Source organism: Dermochelys coriacea, chromosome 23 (genome assembly GCF_009764565.3).
Source record: "Dermochelys coriacea isolate rDerCor1 chromosome 23, rDerCor1.pri.v4, whole genome shotgun sequence".
In the NCBI taxonomy this organism is placed as follows: domain Eukaryota; kingdom Metazoa; phylum Chordata; order Testudines; family Dermochelyidae; genus Dermochelys; species Dermochelys coriacea.
Genome location: NC_050090.1, coordinates 1274956 through 1298723, shown reverse-complemented (window position 1 = coordinate 1298723; position 23768 = coordinate 1274956). Strand labels below are relative to the sequence as shown.

The window sequence follows — 23768 nt, the reverse complement described above, 5'->3', positions numbered from 1 at the left end:
GGGGGCCTCCCCCACTCTCTGCCTGGAGCTGCTCCTGGCAGCTGAAAGCCCGAGGCAGGTGGCGGAAAGGTTTAGCTCCTTCTAACCCTCCTTCCACATGCAGGGGAGGGGGGCATTTAAAAGGCAGTTTTTTCAATCAGCAAAGCATGAGGTAAAATTAAATCAGAGCTTTTATCTGCAAGGACCCTTATCCAACAAAGCAGCTGATTTACTTGCCTGTTACCCTCATAGATCAGCTGTGGGGCCAGGGAGAAGGGGACACAGGCCCCCCTGAGTCCTGGGGAGCACCACCTGCTGCTGCATCACCCCCTGGGCCATGGGGACCAGGCACCAGCTCTTTCGTTTTCCTGCCCCAAATGAGGTTTTACTGGATTCTGCAAACGTTTCCACCCCACTGAGCAGATGGCAGCCCGCGGCGGGGGCTCCTGACCTGGGCACAGGTCTGCCCTCCCCAGGCCCACCGGCCACACCAGCTGCAGCTAACACACCGAGATGGGACAGGCAGCAGCCGGGGGCTCAGGCAGCTCCTGGAAAGCGGGCAGTTTCTGCGGCCCAGGGTCTTCCCTGCCCCAGCCCAAGGAGAGGTGGGGAGGGGCGCTGCCCCCTCGCCCAGCAGGGTCAATCAGGAGGCTGCGATGTCAAGCTGATTCAAAGCGATGCACAGCACCGCTGGGGACCTGGCCTGTGCTGGCTGGGGCACAGGAGGTTTCATGCACATGAAATTAGCACCTTGCTGCCCGACGACCACGCGGCCCGGCCAAAGAAAGGGCAGCGAGTCAAAGTAGTAAAGCAGCAACTGGCCGTATCTGTGCGAGCCCCCGGGAAAGCCTCCCAGGTAGCTGCCTGGAGCCCCGCCGTTAGCGCTGGGCTTGGCCCGCACCACCGAGCTGTAAAAGGCAGCGGAAGTGGCTGTGGGTTGGATGCTGGAGGCAGCTATAAAAGGGAACTGGGGGGGTGCTCTAGGGGTCACCCACTGGCCACATGCTGATCTAGCAGTTTAGCAAACACAGCCCTGCCCAGGAGCCGCTCTGGGTAACAGATTTCTCTCCCATCGCAGGTTACCCGCCAAGCACGGTAACCACAGGTTCATTCCCCCAGCACACGCTGCTCTTGCTTTTACGTCGCAGCCGCCGCGAATGCTCCTTGCTGCCTGGCGCCCCGTACAGAAATCGCACGGAAAAAGCCTTAGAAAGCGTCTCCTTTATACAAATATAGTGTCTTATAAAGAACATTTACATGGCAATCCGCCTGCAGGGCCTGACCCACTCTCAGCAGTGCCTTCTCTAGAAAATAACTTAGCGCTGAGAAGGTGCTTGCAGAGGCGGGGGGCAATTTTTATATTCTCTCCCAGCTATGGGTCCCATTATAATTATTTTACACCCGAAACCCTGCCCCCCAGCAGCCGTGACAGCGACCGACCCTGTCCAGCCCCACAGTGCTATGTCCGTGGCAGACAGCCAGGGGTCCCGGCCAGAAGATGCAGGCTGTGCAGCATAGTGCAGAAGGGCTGTTCCAGTGCCCACAGCTGGAATCAAGTCATTTCACAGGGATATTTCCTAGATTAGCAAAGGTTCATGCCCCAGAGATAGTCACCCTGGCCGATGCAACCCCAAGATCTCCCCTGCCCCCCAACGGGTCAGATCCCCTCCAGGGTGAGGAAGTCACTGTCCTGGCCCGGGTGCCCAGCAGTGCTCTTTGCATGAGGTTTAAGGGGATGCCATGTCTGGCACTGGCGCCCCAAGAACATCCTGGTGGTGTAGCAGAGAACAGACACAGATCCCTGGCTTGACACACAGCACTGCGTGGAGGGAGATGGAGCAGTAAATGCCCGTGTTTAGCCACATAGTGCCAGGGGCATGGTGCAGGTGGGGAAGGGCCGGCAATGCTCCTTCCAAGGACAGGCCCCTTCCAGCACATCAGAAGCTTCCCCAGTGCCCTGCACCTCCCAGGTCACTGCTGCCCCCACCCAGCTGGCAGCCTGGGAGTACAGCACGGGGTGTGCCTGGCACCTGGTGCCTGAGAGGGGCAGCTCACAGCTCCTTATCCACAGGGCTGGAGAAGATCTCTGCGAACTTGCGCAGCTGCTCGTTGGCCGTCTGCGATTCCTCCTGCAGCCGCTGGTTGTTCTGGCGCAGACTGGCCACCTCTGCCTGCAGCACCACCTTGTCCTGCTTCTCCTGAGCGAGAGAGGGGGGTGTTTGGAGAGCTCCCAGCTGCAGCCAGCCCCACCCCCAGCCGGGCCACCAGCCTTCTGACAGCTCAGGAGCAAGGAGTGAACCCAGGAATCCTGACTCCCAGCCCGCCTGCCTCAAACCCGCTAGGCACTCCAGCCCCTGGGCACAGGCACTCCCGCCTGATGGAGCTTTCTGAGAGGCTGCCCAGTGGCAGAGAGAAGGGGGGGCCCTGTGGGGCTGACAGGAGGGGAAGGGGGCAGCCCTGGTGCGAGCCCCTTACTTTCTGCAGGTCACTGTGTAGCTGCTTCAGCATGGCCTCCAGCTGACACACCTTCCCCGTCAGGTCCAGGGGCAGCTCCTCGCTGGGGAGGGGAAAACATGGTCAATGCATCTCACCACAGCACTGGGGACCCAGTGCAGACAAGAGGAGCTGGCAGGGCTGTGGAGACCTGCTGCAGCCACTGGGCAGCCTCCTGGCTTAAGCCGCTGGCGCGAGGAGCCCAGGCCAGGGCAGCCTTGGGGTGGGGGAACAGTCTCCCTGGCCAGGCTGTGGGTCTGAGATGGGGATGGATGAAATGCTAGCACCACCCTACAGACACACACAGAACCAGGGGCGTGAGGACGCAGCCTTGATGGGGGGCTCCCCCCAGGCAGGCTGGCTGAGGCTGCAGTGTCTGCCCCCTGCTCCTACAGCACCCTGCCCTGTGGCGCTCTGGCTGCAACGCCAGGCGGTGGCTCCATGACGCGCTGAAACGTCGGCCATGTGAGGCCGGCTGGGTTCCTGCCACCAGGAAGAGGTGCTGGCTTGCCCTCACCCACAGCCCAGGCCTGGAGGGCGCTCGCTGCCCGGACTGCTGCTAGACACACCTGTCCCGCCAGCCACCTGCCCAGCCCACCCAGCGGTGTCTGCCCTGTTACGGAGAGGGGCCGCGGCTTACCTGGGCGCTCCCTGCTTACCTCATGGTGGGCGTGGTGCAGGGCGTGGGGCCTGGGCTGTGCGCTGGCGGGGCGGCAGGGCTCAGCATCGGGTCGTTGAGGGAGAAGAGGGAGACGGCTCTCTGCACTGAAAGGCAAAGGGGTGGCTGTGCTTTGCCGCACCCATGCTGCCCAGGCAGCTCGGCTCTGCCTGGAGGGCACCCGCACTCCCTGGGCCTGAGCGCTGCCCGCAGCAGCCCTCGCCGGAGCAGGAAGCTGTGTGCTGGAAGGAGCTCCTCCCAGAGCCCAGTTACCAGGCAGCGCCCCTGGCTTGACTCGCCCTGGCCTGCACAGCCCTCCGTGGGCCTCAGGTGGTGGGGAGACCCCGGCTGCAATCCGGGCTTCTCAGCCTGAGGGGAGCCCCTGTCCTGCAGCACAGCTGGCCAGCGGTCGGGGGCTGGCTGGACTCTCTGCCCCTCCTGGGAACGGCCAGCGTGACTCCTGCACTGCTGGGTCCAGGAGAGTTTCCCAGGCAGGGCCGTGCGTGCCACGGGTGATGCACCACGGCCAAATCTGAACCACGTCAAATGCACCTAGGAGGAAACACCAATGGCACAAGCCCCGACAATTCTGGCCTATGGGGCGCCAGTCTCCACGGGGGTCCCTTGCAGCACCGGCATGCCGAGCCCTCGCAGGACACCCCACCGGGCACAGGCTAGCCCATGGACCGGCTGGGATGCCGGGTGAAGTCCCCCCCTCCCCGCACACCTGCAGCACCTTCCAGGGTTAACCCTCGCTGTGCTGCCCTGCCACTCACTCTGGCTACACGCCTTTCTCTGCCAAGCGGAAATTTGGAGGTTGAAATTTCTCTTTCACTGGGAACGGACACGGTTAGGAATGGGGGGGCTGTATTTGTGTGGGGCTGAAGCAGCTGCCCACCCCCACAGATAGTTACATTTCAATGGGGGGATGGGAAGAGACAGGGCAGTGAGAATCTGCAGGGGCTCCGATCTCCTTGCTAAGGCAGGGGCCATGCCTGTGCTCCCAGCGCTGGCCTTCCGTGGCACACAGCTCCTCTCCGCCAGGCTAGCAGCCCTGTCCCAGCTGGGTCTGTTTATTTTGCCATGTCAGCTAGGAGGCTGGCGAGGCCACAGCTCCCTGGGGATGCAAGCGACAGCGGAAGTCACAGGCACGATGGCGTGGAGGACTCAGCTTTGTCTGGAGTTGGCAGCCGGGTACGGTGAAGAGCAGAGGAGCGGCTCACCCCACAACGCAAGGGGACCCGAGGGCAGGGAAGGGACCTAAGCTGCTTTTCAGGCTACTCTGGAGACTGCCCTCTGCACAGCCCGCGAGAGCTGGCGCAGGGGCCACAGCGAGGGAAGGCACCTCACCAGCAGACCCCCCCCCCCCCCAAAGATGCTGGAAGTAGGGAGAGGCAGCAATGCAGAAGGGCCGCACGAGCTGATGGGATGCAGGGGGCCCTGCTCCGCACCCACCCCGATGGGGTGCAGCCAATGCTCAGCACTAGACTCACCCTCCACCCCCATGACCAGGCCCCATTGCACTCCAGAGGACAGCAGAGCCCAGTCCCCAGGACTAGAATTTGGGGCTTCCTGGCGCTCAGCTCTGTGCTCTAACCACTAACAGTGCTGCCAGAGTCAGGACCCCAGGGTCCCACACACACGCTGCTGCAGCAGCAGGGCCTTGGTGCTGGCAGAGAGCCAGGGAACAGCCTCCTACCTGGGGAGGGGTCTCGGTCATGGGAGGGTGCTGGGAGTGCCCGTATTTCTCCCTGAGCCACACGACAAGGGCTCCCGTGCGTCTCCCGGCCCTGCCAGAACCCCGGGGTGAGGCTCCTGGCCACGTGAGCAAGACACATGGACAGGAGAGTCGACAGGTCCGGACACTTTTGCTTCCCAGCCTGTGGCTCCAGTGCACTGGGCGTGGCCGGCCGCGTGGGGCTGGTCAGGGAGGGGAGGGCATCCACACGAGGGGCTGGGCAGCAGTAAAGACATCACTTGGCAGGGCAGGTCTAGGGGGAGGGAACGAGGGAATCCGAGCAGGGAACGGAGGGACTGTTGTGACCAGCTGCTCCAAGCTCCCGCAGCGCAGAGAACCCACCCAGCGCAGACTGTCTCCTTACGGCGACTCCCGAAGAGCTGGGGCCTCCTCGCACGCCCAGCGCACCCTACAGACACCCCGCAGCCAAGAGCCCCTCCCTGCGAAGGGACCCGACTGGGACACTCGCCCCTTGGAATCTGCTCCTGCTCTGGGGGCTTGAGCCAAGCCCCCCAAATCACAGGACAGCTCTGAACTTGGGGGCCCGCCCCTCCCTCTGGAGGACACTGACCAAGTGCTGAGCTGGCAGGGGACAGCGTGGAGGGACTCAGCTGGTCCTGCTGGCCTGGAGCTCTCTGGCTCTGAGTCGGAGCTGGGGGAGGCAGAGATGGAGTGGAGGGACAGAGGCTCAAATGGACGGTGCACAGATGACACATGTTAGCCACGTGCCTTTGAAACCCCCAATTTGTACCCACTTCCCGTCACGGTCGCAGAAACCCCCTTATCACGTCCCATCCTGCTGCCCCCAGCTCCAGGGTGCTGGAACAATGCATACAGTGCGGGCTGAGAGCCGTTGAACTGAACTGTAAACCCTGGATATGATGAACACCATTTCAAGTCAGGGGGTGCTGCAGCTCGCCCCGTACCCCTAGTTCCAGCACCTTGCCCAGCCCTTCCCCCCACCCTGGTGCCCTCTGCCCGGCTCTGATCTCAGAGCTCTACGGCCAACGATGCCATGGTCAGTATCAATCATCGTCACCTCCTGCAAAGGGAGGTTGTGCCTCGGTTTCCCTCTCACTGCCATTAGCTGGGCAATAATTTCCTGACGCTGCAGCTGTCTGGGCATGGCTTGGCTAACTGGCAGCCAGCAGCACCACCTCCAGGCTGGCGGGGAGCGAGCGTTCTGCAGACACCAGGGCGCTCCTACCTTCATAGGCCTTCGCAGCATTGACCAGGCTGGACCATTCCAGGCCAGCTGCCGTGTCGGGCAGGGGCATCAGCCCCGGGTCGAGGCGTCTTGTGGGCTTGTCCCGCACATCGCTCAGTGACAGCTCCGAGGCAGAGATGGTGGCTTTGGGGAGAGCAGAGGGGTCAGAGGAGGCTCGGAGTACCGGGAAGCAAGCCCAGCCCCCCCCGGAGCAGCGCTCTGCCCTGCTGCCAGCCCCCCACCCACTGCCCTGTGGTTACGCTGGGGCCAAGTGTAGCCCAGGGATGAGCACCCCCAGCTTGTAGGCCAACGAATCATCCCCACTAGCACCATGGGGCTGGTCTGCAGAATTCACATGCTCCAGCCCTTGGATCCAGCCCCGCCCCGGCTCCTGGAACGGACGCTAGGGCTGTGCTCAGACCAGCCCCGCACACGCCGAAGCACACACACACCACCCCCGCCCTTCCCCAGGAGCCCGGGGAGACCTGCCAGCGGGGCCTCGCCGCACTGCTGCTCGCAGGAATCGGCCCAGCGCTGGGAGGAAGGACCGTGGTGCAATGACATGTCCAGGAAGAGGCACATGGGAGAGGAAGGGAGGGAAGGGGCCGGTCCTGTGACGGTCCAAGGAGACCCGCCTGCTGCTGGATGGAAACACCCTGGCTCTTTCCAGAGGGGAGCTGCGCCTGCCCACGGGGAGACCCAGCTCTTGTCTACTACCAAGCACACATGCAGCGCATGGCATTTCTCTGCCAGGCAGGGCGCTGTGTGTGCTCCCTGACGAACCGGGACCACGGCAGCACCCACGTCACAAGCTACCCTGCATCTCTCACATTCATTACCTTGGGACCCCCAACCACGGTATATCCCTGTCCCCTTTCACAGCGAGGGGAGGTGACGCAGTTGGAGTCACACAGCAGGTCAGTGGCAGAGCTGGGGAAAGAACCCAAGAGTCCTGGCTCACAGCCCCCGTCTCTAACCGCTAGACCCCACTCCCCTCCCAGAGCCAGGGACAAAACCCAGGAGTCCTGCCTGCCAGCCCCCGGCTCTAACCAAGACCCGCGCCATACTCACATTTCTTCTCAGGGAGGCCCCCGTTGTCCGGCTGCGGGTGCTGCCGCCGGATGGGCAGCGTGTTGGACGGATAGGTGCTGGTGAAGAGGACGTCGCTGGCCAGGGACTGTTCGAAGCAGGTGGCGTTGGCGTAGCTAGCGTCTCTCCTCCCGCTGCACAGGCTCTCATCTGATAACGTCCGCTGGAGAGTCTTCTGCGGAGACTGTCGCAGAAACACAGTTACTTTCTGGTAGAACCTAGGGGTTACTACTGGGAGTGTTACAGTAGCACTGAGAAGCCTCATTGGAGGCCGGGGATGGAGTCTACGCAGAACCAGGGTGAGAGACTGTCCCTGTCCCAAAGACCTCACAGTACAGTGTGGGAGGGGAAACTGAGGTACAGAGAGGGGAAGGGATTCGCCCAAGGTCACACACTAGATAAGTGACAGAGCTGGGAACTGCCGCCAGTCTGCACCCACCATGGCTCTCTCCTGCTCCGGGCCCAAGCCGTCCATAATGATGAGCTTCTTCAGGTCGTCCTCAATGGTGGACTTGTAGTTCTTGCGCGGGGAGCGCAGGTCCCGGAGCGATGCCCGCAGCCTGGGCTGCCCAAAGACGTTCTTGGTGTTCATGTCGATTTGCCTAGAGCAGCGTGGGGGGGACGTGGTTAGAGACTGGCTCCAGGAGCAGCCCCTGCTAGCCAAGAGCACGACAGGCCCAATGGTCAATGCCCTGCAGGCACGGGGCCACCCAAACCTGGTGCCCTGAGGCAAGAGGGGCATCTGCCTCCCAAGGCTCCTGGGTGTTTACAGCCCTTCTAGCGGTCAGGAGAGCCCCCACCCCCTGCTCATCTGAATCCTGTGGAAAATTCTGTCTCCCCCAGTGCTCCGGGTAGATTTGGGCTTCACTCGTCATCTCTCTGGGGCAGGAACAGTGACTCCATTTGTAAAGTGTTGAGCCCATGCAGGAGCGATGGAAACAATCATTTTCCTCACAAACTTCTGCCTGGTGCGAGTTATTGTAGGACAGCTGGGCCCAAAGGACCCGACTGAGATCAGGGCCCCGCTGGGTCGTGCCGGGCGCTGCACAGGCCCCGATGCGCCAAGGGCTGTCCAGGCCCAGTGAGACAGTCCCTGCTCCAAAGAGCACACGATCTGGACAAACGCAGAGATAGGCAGGGAAACTGAGGAACAGAGCCGTGACTTGCTAAAGGTCACAGCAGGTGAGATGTGGGGCTACAACCCAGGAGTCCTGACCCCCAGACCAGTTCCCTCCCCACTGGGCATGTCTGATTAGGAGAGATTCACGGGTGGTGTGATTTGACAGCCCGAGCTGGGGCAGGCCCCTCCTGATGCCCAGCAGAGATGGGCAGGAAAAGCTCTAAACTGCCCAGGCAGCGACTGGCCCAATTCTGGCTTTTCTGGGGTGGTTTTCGTGCCCTGGCCAGCGCGGGAGAAGCAACAGGTCCAGTGGGGCCAGGCGACGCCAGCGGCTGCTCCGTTTATTAGCCTTTGTAGGAGGCAGGGGAACCACCTGGATCCCACGAGTGAGAAGAGGAGGCCCTAAACCCCAGGAACGGGGCCACAGCTTCGGTCTCCTTTTCATCCAACAGCCTTGCTATCTGAAAGGCTAGGAGCCGCGGCTCCCAGCTGCCTCTTGCTGAGCTGGATTGCAAGATAGCGGCAATGACGGGCCCACAGCGCGTCTCACCACGCAGCTAACAAACAGCCGGTGCCCGAACGGGGCCGACGGGAACGCAAAGGGCTTGGCTCTCGCCAGGCCGGCTTCGGCCCCTCTCTGGCAGGAATGCTACCACTGGCCCCTCTGCTCTTGCTCCTGTGACCCCTGGCAAGACGCTGGCTCCATGAACCAGTCAATGGCCCCGGGCCCAGCTGGGCATCTCTGAGGCCCCAGTAGCTGGCAGGAGACAATTGGAAGCTAGGGCTAGAAGTACAGAGCGTCCCTGTAGAATTAGCACTGCCCTGCCTGGCCCCGCGGGTAGCTGGGAGCTCCAGGCGGAGCGTCAGGGGCCCAGCCCCCGGGCAGCTGCTCCTGCGGCCACACTGCTCAGGGGCACTGCTGCACACGTCTCCCTGGTGTGCAGGGCACTGAGAGGGTGTCTGTTTGCTCCAGGAGGGATCCTGGCGCTGGGTAGATAGGGCAGGCAGGTGCCCATCTCTCTGGCTCCAAGCCCCAGCGCCAGGTGTTGGGAAGCAGCCACTGCTCGCACCAGCACCACAGCCAGGCAAGAGTAGTCTGAGACAGGCATATGGCCGCCATCCTCTCTGACCTTTGGCTTAACCCCTGTTGTGCTGGAGAGGGCTGGCACCAGCCATGTTTGCCATGCATCCTTGTGGGCACAGCTATCCATGCAGAGATGCCAGAGCCTTTCTCCATGCCCTGAGAGAGTCGGGGGGGGACGACAACTCAGACCCCTCGTTCCAGCTTCTCCTACCCTGCACTCGAGCCCATGTGCTAGCGACAGCTCCAGACCTGCACTGGTGCGCACGGGGGGCCACCCATGCCCACCTCCTCAGGTGCCAAGCAAGAGCTGCCCAGGCTGGGGGCACAGGGTGGAATGAGGTAGTGGGCAGTGGCTGGCACAGCCGCAGCGTTCGCCTGGAGTGAGCGTGGCTCCCGCATGCAGACAGGCTCAGCTCAGAACTCACGCTGTAGAACTGATCAATGGAAGTGTTTTTAATTGTTCACTTTATTAATATAACTTCATAAGTAAAGTTTTATGAATGAAACTACATTCATTCATAAAACCAGGTACCTCAAGAACTGGCTAATTGAGTTTCACTTTCAATCCAACTGCTGCTTAAATCACTGAAACTTGCTCTGCCTCAACATTGTAACTTCTGCTCAGTTTGCCATTCCTTACACTTGTCCATGTTCTAACCCAAACTCCATTTTAAAATGCTCACTTCATTTTTGCTAAACCCTGCTGTAATCTGATTAGTATAGTTTAGATGTGGGAATGAGGTATGGATGGATGATGGAATCAACCTCCAGCCCCAGCCTGTCCTGATGAAATAAAGTGTAAACACTCACGGCTGAAGATGCAGACAACAGCCCTGACAAAGCAAGAAGAGTCCACCCTCAAAAGTACAATTGAAGAAACATCAAAGCCAGGTCCTCAGCTGAAAGTCATGTCTGCCATTGACAGGTAATCAATCACACCGAACCCAGAGGCAGCCTGACACAGCAAGACCTATAGACTCTGGATTCAAACTAAAGCCTACAAAAAGGATGGGTGAGATGGAAGACCTTGGAGGGTAACATTCTGCCAACATGGAAGGGCATCAGTGCATGCCCAATAGAGACCCAGCCTTTCCTTGTGCCCGGCTTTCCTGGCCAGTTAGCCGCCAAAAGCCATGAACTCAAGCTACATTCAGGACTGCTAACTATCTAGCAGCTGCAGAACGCGCGCGTGTGTGTGCGCGCGCGCGCATTAGATATTAGTTATTGGTCTTAAATCAAATTGTGTTATTATAATAAATGTGATATCTTGTCTTGTCCGCTGAAACGATCCTGTGCAGTTTTGTCTGTATAACAGCAGCAAGCTATTGAAGGCTATCGCTCAAGTACCATTCCCTGGAATGTGCTCCCCATGGCAGAGATCATTCACGCCTGGCGCTCTGCTCAGCTCCATCCCACCAGCCGGCAGTTCAATGAGAAGCACTTACTTCTTTGGGTCTGTGAAGGCCACAGGTCTCGTGGGGGTCTCCTCGGCTCTCTTCCACCCCGACACAGGCTTGCTCCTGCTGGTCTGTTTGGAAAAGAAGGATTTGGGGACAGAGGCAGACAGCTGGAAGGAGCTGGACTGGGACATGTGTGGGGGCCTGGAATTCTCAGCCACGGGTGTTTTGTAACCCCGAGCAGGGCGGCCTTGTCGCAAACTGAAATTACTACAAAGTAAAACAAAACAAAAAAAAAAAACGAAAGCAAATCAATTCCAGGTCAGGCGGAAATCCGATTTCACCCTCAGCACCAGTGCCCCCTGGCTGGGAACAAGCCACTCTGGGATGACCCATGGGTAGCCTTTCATCACCCATTTTAAAACAATGCAACCGCTACAAAACCCGGGCGGTTTCTGGGTTGGGATTAAAACTCTGCAGCTCCACAGTAGCGCTGGGTTTGGGCCAGAGACTAGCACGTGGCCCAATCTCCTGGGCTTTGACGTGTCTGAGCATTTAAAGCAACACTGGAACTTTACAAACCATCCCTGTCTGATAACGTTTGACCTGCTGGTTTTACAACGGGGCAAGATTTGCAGGTGTGAGCAGAGACTTGGATGCAGGACTTGAGACCCTGTAAAGGGCCGGGATTCAGCTGGGGCGGAAAGCCCGACTTGTGACCATAGGGACCCCGGACAGGCGCCTCGAGTTGGGAACCCCCCAAATCACTTCTCACTGGGGGAATCTTTACCCCCAGAAGTTTGTGTGTAAAGTCTATTTGGCTCAGAGTTTCCGGTTTGTGATTCTGCAAACAGGGGCTGCAAAACCCCAGAACTTGGTGGGGGAGTTGGGGGCTAGGGCAAGAGCTGTAGCTGCTTTTCACTGTTTCAGTGGAACAGATCTGGGGTCCCCTAAACAGAGCTGAAACGTGGCAGGGGGGAGACGAGCACTAGCTAACAAGCAGGGTGTTTACTGAACAGCCTGGTGTTGCCAATTCATGAGATTTGGGGCGTTTTTCCTTTAGGCCCAGCTGCTGCAGTCATGTGATTAGGGGGTTCTGTGCCTCGGTGGTTACAGAGAAAGGCCTGAAAGTGATACGCCTGGAGCTTCCCAATCAGACAGCAAATACCGAGCCCAGCGGGGAGCAGTTTGGAAATCCCATGATTCAGGGGACTGGGCTCATGAGTTCTGAACCCTTTGGACTGGCAATACAGCAAAAGCTAGAACAGTGTCACCAACCAAACCCACGCCTCCCGGGGCAATACAGGACAGGGCTTTTAGCCCGTGCTTCAGAGGGGTGCCAGGAACCTGCTCTCTCTTTGTGGTTCACTGTGATGAAGTGGGACTGTTCTTAATGTTTCCTCTGAATATTGTGGGGGTGCCTCAGTTTCCCCTTTGGAGTTCTTAAGTGTCTAGGGGGTGGGATAAGGGTGTATGATCATTGCAGAGCCCTAGAGGGCAGGTGTGGGCAGGGGTCTGGACACAGAGAATGGCCGACACCCTGTTTCCTGGCCGCTGATGGCCTGGGCCCTTCTCCCTGCAAGGTGAGAGCTAAAGGGCTGGAGAACAAAGGAATCAGGTGACCTCCTGGCCCGGGAAAGGGACAAAGCCCAGAGGAGGAGGGACTGGAGAGAATTTCGGTTTGGGGCTGGTAGGGGACATGGAGTGAAGTGGTCTAAAACAAGGCACTGGACTGTAGAGGGCAGCCAGGAAAGTGATTCTCTTCAAAGTTAGGGCCAATTTACCCCAGCTGGGGATCGTATTTCTCCAGCACAGACCTAACGCCTTCAAAAGCTACCTGGGCTTCCGTTCCACTGCCCGGTGCTGCATAGTGAGCAGCAGGAGGGCTCAGCTGTGCTGATTGTTACCTGGAGGACGCTGACTAGGGCATTAGTGCAGGCCAGGAACCCGTTTGGAGCTTTGCTCTCCAGCTCCACAGCAGGGGGGAGCTCCGCTGGCTGTTCACGGCAGCCAGATGTAATGCCTCCCCCAAGCTGGGCCATGGAGAGTGCTGCAGATACAGATGCCGCCATGGTGTCCGGAGGACACAGATCCCGTCTGCAGCTCAGAGCCTCAGACTCTGCACAAAAGCAGTGTCTTTGCAGCGGACATCAAAGGGGGACATGATCGATCAGACCTGAACTACGTTTACGCCGGGCCTCAGCCTTTCCCCCACCTACCTCTTGGGGGTTCCTGGGTATTTCGCTGTGTGCTCAGACCTCCCCAGCCAGTGTCTCTCACCCAGACTGGCACAGCCCATGACCAGAGACACTGCCCAGCTTCAAGCACTGGCGGAGGGAGGAAGTGGCTGGCCAGGGGACTAGCTCTTCCCCAGTTTCCTCCGTCAGCCTCCCAGCAAGAGCTCAAGCAGACCTTGGAGCCTTCCCATGACAGGTGGTGGTGCTGGGATTCCCCCTGCTTCCCATCCATCCCCCACCAAGCACTCTGCGCTGCACAGGCCGGGTTACCTTGGCTGCTTGAAGAGCTCACTGCCATGGTCGGGGGCTGCAGCAGGCCCGGCCACACTGGCCCCTGCTGCGTACATCTTGGGCCAGTAGCCTCGGCTCTGGCTGCCCGCGCTGACAGCAGCAGAAGGCTCCCTCCTCTTGTTCCCAGGCCGCCCCCCTGTCTCGTGCAGGCTGGCATAGTGGGCAGAGCCCGGCAGGGCTTTGGGCAGCTGGTCTCTCTGTGGCCCCAGGCGGGGGGGCTTGGGGTAGAGCGTGGTATCAATGCCGCTGTCGCTGGAGCCCCCCTTGGAGACGGGGTCTGGCTCCCCCTCAGCAGGGTCGGGTGTGTCAAACCAGCGCTCGTCGCTGTGGCTGCTGGAGGCGTTGCTGGACAGCGTGTTGCTACTGGAGTGGCTGGAGTACTGAGTCTCACCCTGCAAAGACAGCCCCGCCGCGGGTCACTGGAGAATGGCCTATGGGACTCCTGCTACACGCCCACCACTGGGGGTCTGAGCCCCGACCAGCCTTCTCCAGCCAGGGATCCCCTGGGGAGAGCCGTGGGGATTGAACCTCACACCTCCGGGGGGCTCCAGGTAACTCGGCAGGGCTGGGGCCCTTTCAGGGGCTTCTTTCTGAGATGCTCAGACTGCTGGGTCCGGGGAAGACGGGTGCAGTCTGGCGGGTCAACAAGAGCGCCAGGGCTGGGCCCACATCTGAGTTCCCTGGCACACAGACTAGGCAGCAGTGTGCTCATTGGGGAGATCATGGGGATGGTGCAGCGTCACCAGGCAGGCCAGGGCGGGTGTACTGGCAGCCCCAGTTCTGATGGGCTAGGGCATTCGGAAGCATCACCCGCAGCAGGATCGCTGTGCCCTGCGGGTTAGACAACAGCCATGCCCAGACTATGCTACAGCCCGCTGCAGAGACAGCGCAGGGGAGGCCGGCCTGCTTTGGGGATGCGAAGAAGCAGAGGCTCTTGTGCAGCGCTGCTAAGCCAGGACAGTCTCTGAGCGGCTCCGTTGCTCAGCCACGGTGCTTGCAGCGGCCTCTCCTGCTGACAAATGGGTCTAACTGGACCAGTGACTGGCTCCGAACCCTCCTGGAGATTCGCTCAGGTGAGTGTTGCTCTTAGGATATAGCCCGGCCCTTCCTAAAGCACACAGTGCTGGGAACCATGCTGACCACACAATCTGGGGCAGCGCTTCCCGCCTGGCCCCCACCCCCAGAACAACAGCTCCTAGACTCAGTTCCTCTTCAACTGGGGGCAGACGCTGATGCGGGGCTCAGCTTCCCTGGGGTATCTGCCCCCACACAGTCACCTCCCCCAGGGCCAGATCTTTTCACTAGGCCTCTGCACGAGAGAAACCTGATGAGCCGAGCTGGTTGCTTCTCACCAGGGGAGAGCCAGGACGCCCCCGTGGCTCGCTGGGGCTGGGCGGAGGGGCCTGCCTGCTGTAACAGCTCCCATGCACCATGTGCTGCAGCCCACGTGACCCAGGCAGGGCACTCGCACCCCAGAGAACGCAGTGAGTAGCCTGGGGCCGGGTTCGGGGAGAAGCTCCACTCACTTTGGAAGGCCGGTTGGGAGAATCCTTTCCTGCCAGCTCCTGTCTGCTGGGCCGCTTGGTCATGCTGCTCCCCGTCACAGCAGGGAGCCGGGACTGCACCGGCACGTGCCACAGGGGCTCTGCAACAATCCACCACCAGGCCACATCAGGAACGACATGCAGAGCAGGCCCCGTGGATCCCAGCGCACCCACCAACAGCCTGCGGCATGTCAGACTGCACTGGCAGCCTCCTCTGGGGCAGAAGGCGCCAGCCTGTAACCGGAGCGCAGTGCCGCTGCACGACAGCATAGGGCAGGGAGGGGGCAGCTTTAGGGAACTGGTAATTAGCCATGGCTAGAACATCGGCCCCTGCAACGGGAGCCACTAGGGGACAGGACACTGCTCCTCCTTGCCCAGCCCAGCTCCCATTAGCACAGCACAGGCCTCTCCCAGAAGGAAGAGCACCTCCCGCTCAACACCGACACTACTTCCCAGCTGCACACAGGGATTTCCAGAGAAATCCCTGCCGAGCCGCACCCTAAGCCATACTGCTGGAGGGGACCCTCCCAAGGAGCGAGCCCGCCAGGGCCGCGGCAGAGCCTGCTGGCGGATGCGCCAAGCTGGTGTCCACACAGCTGTGCTGCCCTAGCTGGTCAGAGGGATTTTGCTTTGCTCATAATCCCACCGAAGGAAATCTCCCCGCTTGCTCTCCCGTTGCTGATACAGACCAGCTGTGTGCAGCTGATCCCCAGTGTCTGTTCTAAGGGCTTGTCTCAGCTGCCCCTTCACACTGAGTGGGGCTAGGGCCCCGTTCCTGCAACCAGCCTCATGAACATTAACCTGCTCATTGGCTCACCACCTGAGGGCAGAAAGAGCGGAGACACAGAGAGGGGAACATTTTCAAAGTATCCAGGTGACTTAGCCACCTAAGTCCCATTTCCAAAACAGGCATGGAGGAACCTAAGTCACCTAGGCCCTTGGAAAATGTGCCCCAGAGAGATTGAGGCATACCTTGAATCAGGGCTGACTGGCCAGTCTGAGACACCTCAAAGGGGCCCACTGTACACAAGGCAGAGATTGGCACCTCCACCTGGTCCCCAAACCACCTGTGCCCAGCAAGTCTGAGGCACGCCAAGTGCCAGCCCAGCGCCTCCCCGGATACCGATGCAAAGAGAAGCAAGGATGGTTCAGCAAGGGGTAAACCATTCACCAAAGGGGGAACCAATCCAGTTCTAATCCCCTGTTAATGACAGGGACCTGGAGAACTTTAACAGCTCTAGTCCCTCAGGGGCAGCTTTCCTGCCAGCCAGAACAGCTGCTGAGTCTGGCTGGATCCAGTGGGTTCTGGGTGTCTGACTCCGGGGAGGACCAAGGTGAGCCAGGCAGACAGGACACCTGGTCTCTACTCCCAGTTCAGCCCATGACCTGCCTTGGGGAAACTGCCTCTATGGGCCTCTGTTCTCCTCCCGCAGCGCCTGGCACAACAGAGGCCCTGTCCTCTGGTGGTAACTGAGCCTACATGTTCATTGGGAGCTCAACTGTAAGAAGCATGTGAAAATTCACAAGAGATCCCAATACTTAGAACTTTTGGCATGCTGGGGAATGAACGATGGAAAATAGGTCAAGTTGGTTTCAGTAACAAATGTTATGAACAAGGGCAAGAAAACCCAACAGAGGCTGAGCCAGTCCAAACCACCACCAGCATGAGTGACTCATGGACCGGGTTAACATCATGCTTCTAAAAACAGACCATGTGGAGCCAGAAATTAATGCACCAAAATTGGTGCATGGGATATTAGGCCTAATGGTCGGCTGGAATAACGATGGATGAACTATGCCACCGGATTTTCCCCTTTCAGGGGTTCTTACAAAGAGACTGAAAATCTCAGCAGCTCCGGTCTCAACTCCTGAGGCTGAGAGAGCTGAGCAGAGCAAAGGATTTCCATCATGAGAGGGCGGCCAGCAGGCCTCACTCCCGTTTAAGGAGCTTCGGTTTTCACCTCAGCCCGTGGTGGGGACAGCTAATTGCCACCAGAGCCGAGCCTCTTCCATTTCCCGTCCCTGCTGTGTTACACTTTTCCCCACGATTTCTTTCCTCCTGTCCTGTCTCTCACTCTCTCAGCTTCTAATCAAAGCCTGAAACCAGCTGGACAGCCTCAGCACAGCCAGATGAGATGGCCACTGCACTGCCCGAGGATGATGTCCCTGAGCAGAATGGGAACCGGGTCCAAGCACCAGCTGCCCCGGAGGACCTGCCAGCCAAAGCATCCATTCGTAACTGACCAGCAGTCCAGTGTTCCAGAGACATCACCCAAAGCCACCTTTCCCCCCTTTGCTATCCGTCCCGTCCTCCACATCGGGTCTGTCTGTTACACACAAGAGCAGCGAATACCCTTCACATACTTCAGCACTGGGTAAAATCACCTCTCTCCTCTGCACCAATGCAAGGTTGTTAATGAAAAGAGGAGATGACAATATTTTGCCTCCAAAAGGAGAGAGGCTTAAATAGGTTTTGCTGAAGTTTGTCTGGTATAACTTGAGTTCAGTTTCACTCTAAATGCTCATTTTAATTTCTTGTGATCTTTGTGTTTGAGCAATAAACTTTCAGCTTTAGAACAAATGCTTCTGGGTGTTTGCCAGACACCTGAGGAACCCTCCCCCTGAACCTTTTCAGCACTGTTCTAACGTCGGACACGAGAGAGTTTATCACACCGTGCAGAATGACAGGTTTCAGAGTAGCAGCCATGTTAGTCTGTATCCGCAAAAAGAAAAGGAGTACTTGTGGCACCTTAGAGACTAACAGATTTATTAGAGCATAAGCTTTCGTGAGCTACAGCTCACTTCATCGGATGCATGAAAGCTTATGCTCTAATAAATTTGTTAGTCTCTAAGGTGCCACAAGTCCTCCTTTTCTTTTTATCACACCTGTAACTCCTTTGATCCTTGGGATGAATACATTAGGCCTCTAGCCCAGCTTCAGTAACCTGGCTGGCCAAGCAGCCCAGCAGAGCAAGAGACAGCGCACTGAGGCTCTTCTAGGGAAGATGGGGCTGGACAAAGCCAGCCCCCAAAGCACACAGGCTGGGAATTTTAATAAATAGTCTCTAATAGCTTCAAGTTTCTGCCATCGTGAGGCAGCTGCTCCTGGAGTCCACAGGCGTGCAGCTCCCACTCGCGTTAATGGCAGCTCTAGGAGCAGGTGCTGGGGGACAGGATCAGCCTGGTTAGCTTCTGAAGGCTGTTGTATCAACGCCCCACCTGTGGAGCTCTCACGTCAGAGCAGTCCCGTCAGAGCCTGCTGGACACAGGATCTATAAATAGTCAGTCTCCCACTTGGCTGGCGAAACAAAAGCGAACTAGCAATCACCGACCCATTGGGGGGCTGAGGCCAGATCAGCAGAGAAACACCGGGAGAAATCCAGAGTCTGCTTTTCAGCATGTTTCTATTAATTGATTTCTCCCCCTCTCAAAAACAGCCAGTTGAGCGTGGAGAGGAGAAGGGCACAGAAGCCTTCTACAGAGCTGATGGCAGACCTGATCCGTGGGACTCACCGCTGCAGGCTATTACCAAGGCCAGGAGCTCAGTAAAGATTTGTCAGGACAGCAGAGTGGACACAGCACCAGCCTGGGAGTCTGGAGACCTGGGTTCTATTCCCAGTTCTGCCACTGACTTGCCACATGACCACGGGCAATTATGTGTCTCAGTTTCCCCTCCCCCCATCTGTCTCAACCCTAACAACCCCTCCCCCCACAACACCCAGCCTGAGGAAGTGGAGAGAACCCTCAGTGGCGGGGCTGCCGGCATGCACAGGACCGAGCAGGGACACAGGAGGCAGGGCCACTTCCCCGGGCCCCGCACCAGCAGTCTAGGGTGCCCAGAGCACCAACACGTCAGTCTAGGGTGCCCAGAGCAAAGAGGTGGCTGGGGAGTTTAGCTCCCAAATCAAGAGAAGACACAGCTGCTAGGGAGACTGCATCATGCCACAGGCTCCATTCCAGCTTGCAGAGGTTTCACTCCTTGAAAGCAAGGAAAACCCTCAGGGAATCATAATGGAGCCTACGTGCCCAAGTCGTTTTGCATTTGCTGTGTTCAAATGCTTCAAATCCAAAGGCGAGTGCACTGGTAACTGCGCCGGTGTGAGGGAGCCTTACCCGGCTTGTGTCTCTCCATGGTGCTCTCCTGACTGGGGAGCCCCCCGGATGAGGAATCACCGCTCGAGGTCACTTCGGGGCTATAGAGCTGTTCGAATGGCAGCAAAGGACGTTGAGAGGCTGCAGATCTGAGAAGGGAATGGGAGGTGTGACAGATGAAGCCGGCAAACTCAGGCTGTTAAAATAATCCTGTGTTCTCATTAGCAGGTTTTTTAAAAGCCAGGATTCAGGCTCAGACGGGGGAGGGGGAAGGCGAAAAGCTGTGAGTTGAGTAAGAGGCTGAATGTGCAATGAAAACCTTTGTGAAGTCTTGCCGCTGAACACAGGCACCAGACAGACCCCCTAAAATAATGGATGAGCTGGAAGGACACAGCACGGAGCCTGGAATGGCTTATAGGGGAGCAGCCAACCGAACTCACCAGGGTTACGGTAAATCCAACATTGCTGGGGGCTGTGTGCAGGAATAAGCCAGCACTATGCGTCAGGCAACGGACAGCCAAAGACCCTGTCTGAGCAAACACAAACCACAACGCGGGGGACAGAGAACGGCTCGTTGCTGGGGAGAGACCCCCCCAGTGCTCTCTGAGGAGCAGGGCACAGCTGGGCCTTTCCCACCACATGCCCACGCCCTGGGAGTCACCTGCCGCGGTGGAGCCGGTTCATTAGCAGTCTGCTCAGCCTGTGCTCGACGGCTCCGTTTCCCTCACTGGCGCCAGAACGTAGCTGTTCCCACTGGGAGCTCTCTGGGGAAGGGGCTGCGTCTCACTATGTGTCCGTGCATCACCCAGCCCAGCAGGCCCCCCCAGCTCTCGGTCAGGGGGCGTCCATGCATCGCCCGGCCCGATGGGCCCCCCCAGCTCTCGGTCGGGGGCGTCCGTGCATTGCCCGGCCCGACGGGCCCCCCTGCTCTCGGTCAGGGGGTGTGTGTGCAGTGCCCGGCCTGATGGGGCTCTGATCTCAGTTGGGGGGTGTCCAGGGCATTTCCCTAGTTGGATCATGGCTACTGAGCACAGCTCCCCCAAGCAAATGCTACCAGTAAGGTGGCTGGTGAGTGGATCCCTGCATGTCCTGTGGCCGTGCTCTGTGCTGGTGAAAGCAGCTGGCCGGACCCCATTATATACACACACACACACACACACACACACACACAGCTTTTCGCCAGATCCAGGGGCACTCAGCTCCGGTTCCAGAGCTCAGGTAAAGGCTGCTGGGGCTCACCAGGTGGGCAGAGGGATGGGATCAGCCCAGAAAGGAAGAGTAACTTCTGTAACTGGCCAATGCATGACAGTCACCTCTGGGGCTGCTGCTCCCATCTTCCCAAATGCTCAATATTCTACAGAAAGGGGATTGGCACCGTACGCGGCTCCTGTCCCGGCCGCTGGACTACAGCGTGCCTAATGGACTCCTGCTCTCCCAGCACTGGACAGGACTCTGGACTGTCAATGGGGAGGAGTTCTGCTGAGCCAGGGCAGAGTAAAAGCTGCAAAAACTGGCCGTGAGAATGATGCGTCCCCTCCCTCCTGGTGAAGCAGAGTTGCCACTTCCCAGCGTACGCCGTTCTGGCCAGGGCTCAGCATCTTCTCACGAGCGGGAGAGTGGATGTGTTAATTACTGGCAATGGCAGATCCCCTCTGTGCAATACTGGACACAATGAAATGGGCACTCCCCCCGACATCGCTCCAAGCTTGCCGGCAGCTGGATGGGCTATCAGACTCGCGCAGCGGGGTGGAGAGGTTAGCACCTTTCCCCTGTTCCTTAGCCTACCTTTCTGGGGATGGCTTATAGCGGGTGTAAGCGGTTCCTCCCGAGCCTGGAGTTGAGAAGCTGCCTGACGGCTGTCGATAAGGCTGGGCTCTCTCTGCCCCTGCTGGGGAGGAGGAGGAGGAGACGGCATGTGGCGTCTCAGGGAAGCTAACCGGCCTGGTTCAAAGAGATGCACACAGAGAAAGAAAGGCTTTCAGTGCTTGGTCTGCCCTAAAGATTCAAACATCCTGAGCCAGAAATCCCCCAGAAACCCAGCCAGCTCTGTGCACTTCCTCCTGCAGCAACCAGCTGGAGAGCCCCAGAAAGTGCAAAGACTCGGGCCCAAAAGAACAAGAGCAAGGCAAGTACTGAGCCAACGTGATGGCCAGTGGAGCTGGAGAACATGGATAGTGCAGAGAGCGGTCACCGGGACGTGTGTCTGCACAAGTGTGTGCATGTTCACTCCTTGTGAATGGCAGGTGACACTTCCCCCCCCAACCGTAACACATCATTGCATGCAAGAGAGTCCCTGGCAAGTGACACGGAGTTGCACTGTATGCTACTTGCTGGGGCTGTCCCAGCTCAGCCCCTCCCTGCACTGCTAACCACCCTATCTCACACCACATTCACCCTTTCTGCTTCCCGTTCTCAGCTGGAGAGAAGGAGACACTAATGCAAAGGGAGGCCCTGACGTGCATTAAAGGGCTGGCACAACGCTGCTAGGGTTCTCAGGAGTCCGTATTGACCAGCCCCTCCCTCGCCGGAAGGGAGTTGGAATGCAAAAGGCTGACTGCCTTGAGCAGCCTGCTGATTCAATCTGCCCCCAACAGCTGGAATCCCAGTGTTCAGGAAGGTACGAAAGGGCCGTTCAAACAGGAGCCCTCCACTCCCTGGGGTAACCAGCTTGGAAGAGGCAGATTTCCACCATCTGTGGCAATGCCTATGGTAAATTGGGTGTGCCGTCTGCTAGGCCCCATTTTCACAGCCTGCTCCACCCACCGCAGGACCCCGGCCCAGGCAGGAGGGTGAACCTCAGTCAAGGCCACACAGCTGGGGGACACCACAGTGCTCAGTTGTACACACGAGCCATTTCTGAAAGCCTCATGTACTGACCTCAGTGTCAGGCTCGTGTACCACGGCTCGCACTCACTCGTGTGCCGCACCACTCAGTCCCCACCCACAGGTCACCTCCTGGCCTCTACACCCCATGGACTGCTCCTCGGCCCCTGCACCTCAGCCCTACCCCCCGCCTTACCTCTTGCTGGGCAAGGGCTGCGGCTCACGGTACGGGACGATGGAGGCCTGTTTGGGGGGCCTCGTGAGGGACTGGGCATGGCTGAGGGTTGGGGGCTCTGCCCATTTGGCTGCCTGCGAGGGGTTGTGCGAGGCAGGGCCGCTCCACTGCCATGCCGAGTTGCTGCGGTACGGAGGGCGGTGCCCCATGGGCACGCTCTCCAGCTCTGCCTTGTGCTCCATGCTGCTCATTTCGAAGGACTCGGCCCATCCCCTGAAAAGCAAACAGCACTCGTTGCTGCGGGCATGCGAGATTCTCTGCATGTGAGCCCGGGCGGGCAGCTAATGCCACCTCTTACCCGCCGAGGGGTGAATGACACCGAGTCCCCCCGCCCATGCAGCAGTAGAGGGAAGAGGCGCTGCTCCTTGGAGGTTGTGCTGCCTTCCCCACAAGGGCTCAGCCTCTTTAATCGCACACCAGTGTCAGTGGCAGCATCTCCCGGCTACTTGCTAGGACGACACACAGGCAGCTGGAATGGAGGAGGTGACCTACTTAGCCACACGTGGGGAAAACCAGGACGCAGGAGCCTAAAGACGGACGGACAAAACCCTGCCCGCTGCAGGGCTTCTCAGGCCAGGGTCCCTCATGGCCCTTAGAGGGGAATGCGCTGCGCCCCCCCCCCATCCACCCACAGCTCCCTCTCTGCGCTGGAAAGGCACCAAACGCTCCCAGGCTGGAATCCCAGTGACCACCCCGCTGAGTCTGATTTACAGCCATCTCGGTGCTCGCGGCCTCGGCCTCTGTGGTTCATCGTCTTGCTGCACCAGGTTACTCTGCTAACGGAGACGTTGCACCAGCCCACGGCTCTGCTTTGAAACCCTCCTACACATCCCATTTGCTGCAAAGGGGCAAAACCGTGTACGGAGCAATTCCTGCCCCTGCACTAGCTAGGCCACAGCCACTGGCTGTCAGAGGCAGGTGCGGGGCCCTCAGCAGCTGGCAACGGCTCAGCCTGGTGGAAGGGAGCCTGCAGTGGCCCCTCATTGCTTCATTTCATTATGGGCAGCGAGACAGCAGCACCGCCTGGCCTCGCCAGCGCAAACCTCCTCAGTTTGGTTCGGGGCAGGGAAAAAGCTGGAGCAAGAGAGTTCTCCAGATTTCTTAGCATTACTGGGAGCTTTTTGTTCAAAAGAGCCATGAGGGGAAGCCCTGAAGGACAACGGTTTGGGGCTTGGCTACCTACTGACAGGCAACAAGAGCCATGTTTAGGCTCCTGGACACCTGGCTTGATTTTCAGAGGTGAGCAGTAACTGCCCTTCCCACTGATGGGGCTGGCGGTCTGTGGACTTTGCACCCGCCATGGGAAGAGTTGGGCCTACGGGAAATGGCAACAGGTCTGGAGGAATCCAACTGTAAAGCCCAACGGTCCTAATTCTGCTGCTGCCGTTAAAAGCCGAGGTTACAGACACTCCCTGCCAAAGCAAGTAACCAACGGCCAGGAGCGAGAGCGGGCACCTTGGCGGATGGCAAATTCCACTGCACTTTAGTTGGACCCCTCGGCTTGCTGGGCAACATCCCTCTCAGCACAAGCAGAAACAAGTGCTGCACCCGCGCCCCGAAGAAGCCCAAGGGTTGAGACTCAGGTGAGCATGGCAGGGCCACGACCGCTCTCCATGTATGCTATGCTGGGACTCTCTCCTGGGAGGCGCTAAACAGCAGTGTGGACGTGTGGAGACGGGGGGTTTGGATGGGCTTGAGAGCCCGCGTGTCTTAGCACGTCTGCCTGCCCAGCATGAACCGGCCCCAAGAGCCTCATCCCACTCACCCAGCCAAGGCACAGG

General features: G+C 58.9%; 1 protein-coding gene across 6 annotated transcripts in view; it reads right to left on the bottom strand.

Moving 5' to 3' along the window:
* Nucleotides 1–1181: 1181 nt before the first annotated feature.
* SIPA1L3 (signal induced proliferation associated 1 like 3) overlaps nt 1182–23768 on the bottom strand; it is a 77550-nt gene continuing 54963 nt past the window's right edge. For 5 of the 6 annotated variants that reach the window (XM_043501466.1, XM_038381499.2, XM_043501468.1 and 2 more), the window contains exons 10-21: nt 21949–22200; nt 20715–20870; nt 18951–19078; nt 14820–14938; nt 13273–13685; nt 10814–11035; nt 7604–7766; nt 7147–7348; nt 6076–6219; nt 3132–3237; nt 2455–2536; nt 1182–2177 (exon numbers count right to left, since the gene is read on the bottom strand). In XM_043501466.1, the coding sequence (XP_043357401.1) occupies nt 2031–2177; nt 2455–2536; nt 3132–3237; nt 6076–6219; nt 7147–7348; nt 7604–7766; nt 10814–11035; nt 13273–13685; nt 14820–14938; nt 18951–19078; nt 20715–20870; nt 21949–22200 (2134 nt within the window). In that variant the 3' untranslated portion in view covers nt 1182–2030. Of the gene's footprint in view, nt 2178–2454; nt 2537–3131; nt 3238–6075; nt 6220–7146; nt 7349–7603; nt 7767–10813; nt 11036–13272; nt 13686–14819; nt 14939–18950; nt 19079–20714; nt 20871–21948; nt 22201–23768 lie in introns of those variants that run through there. The other variant, XR_006276777.1, reaches the window with a different exon arrangement.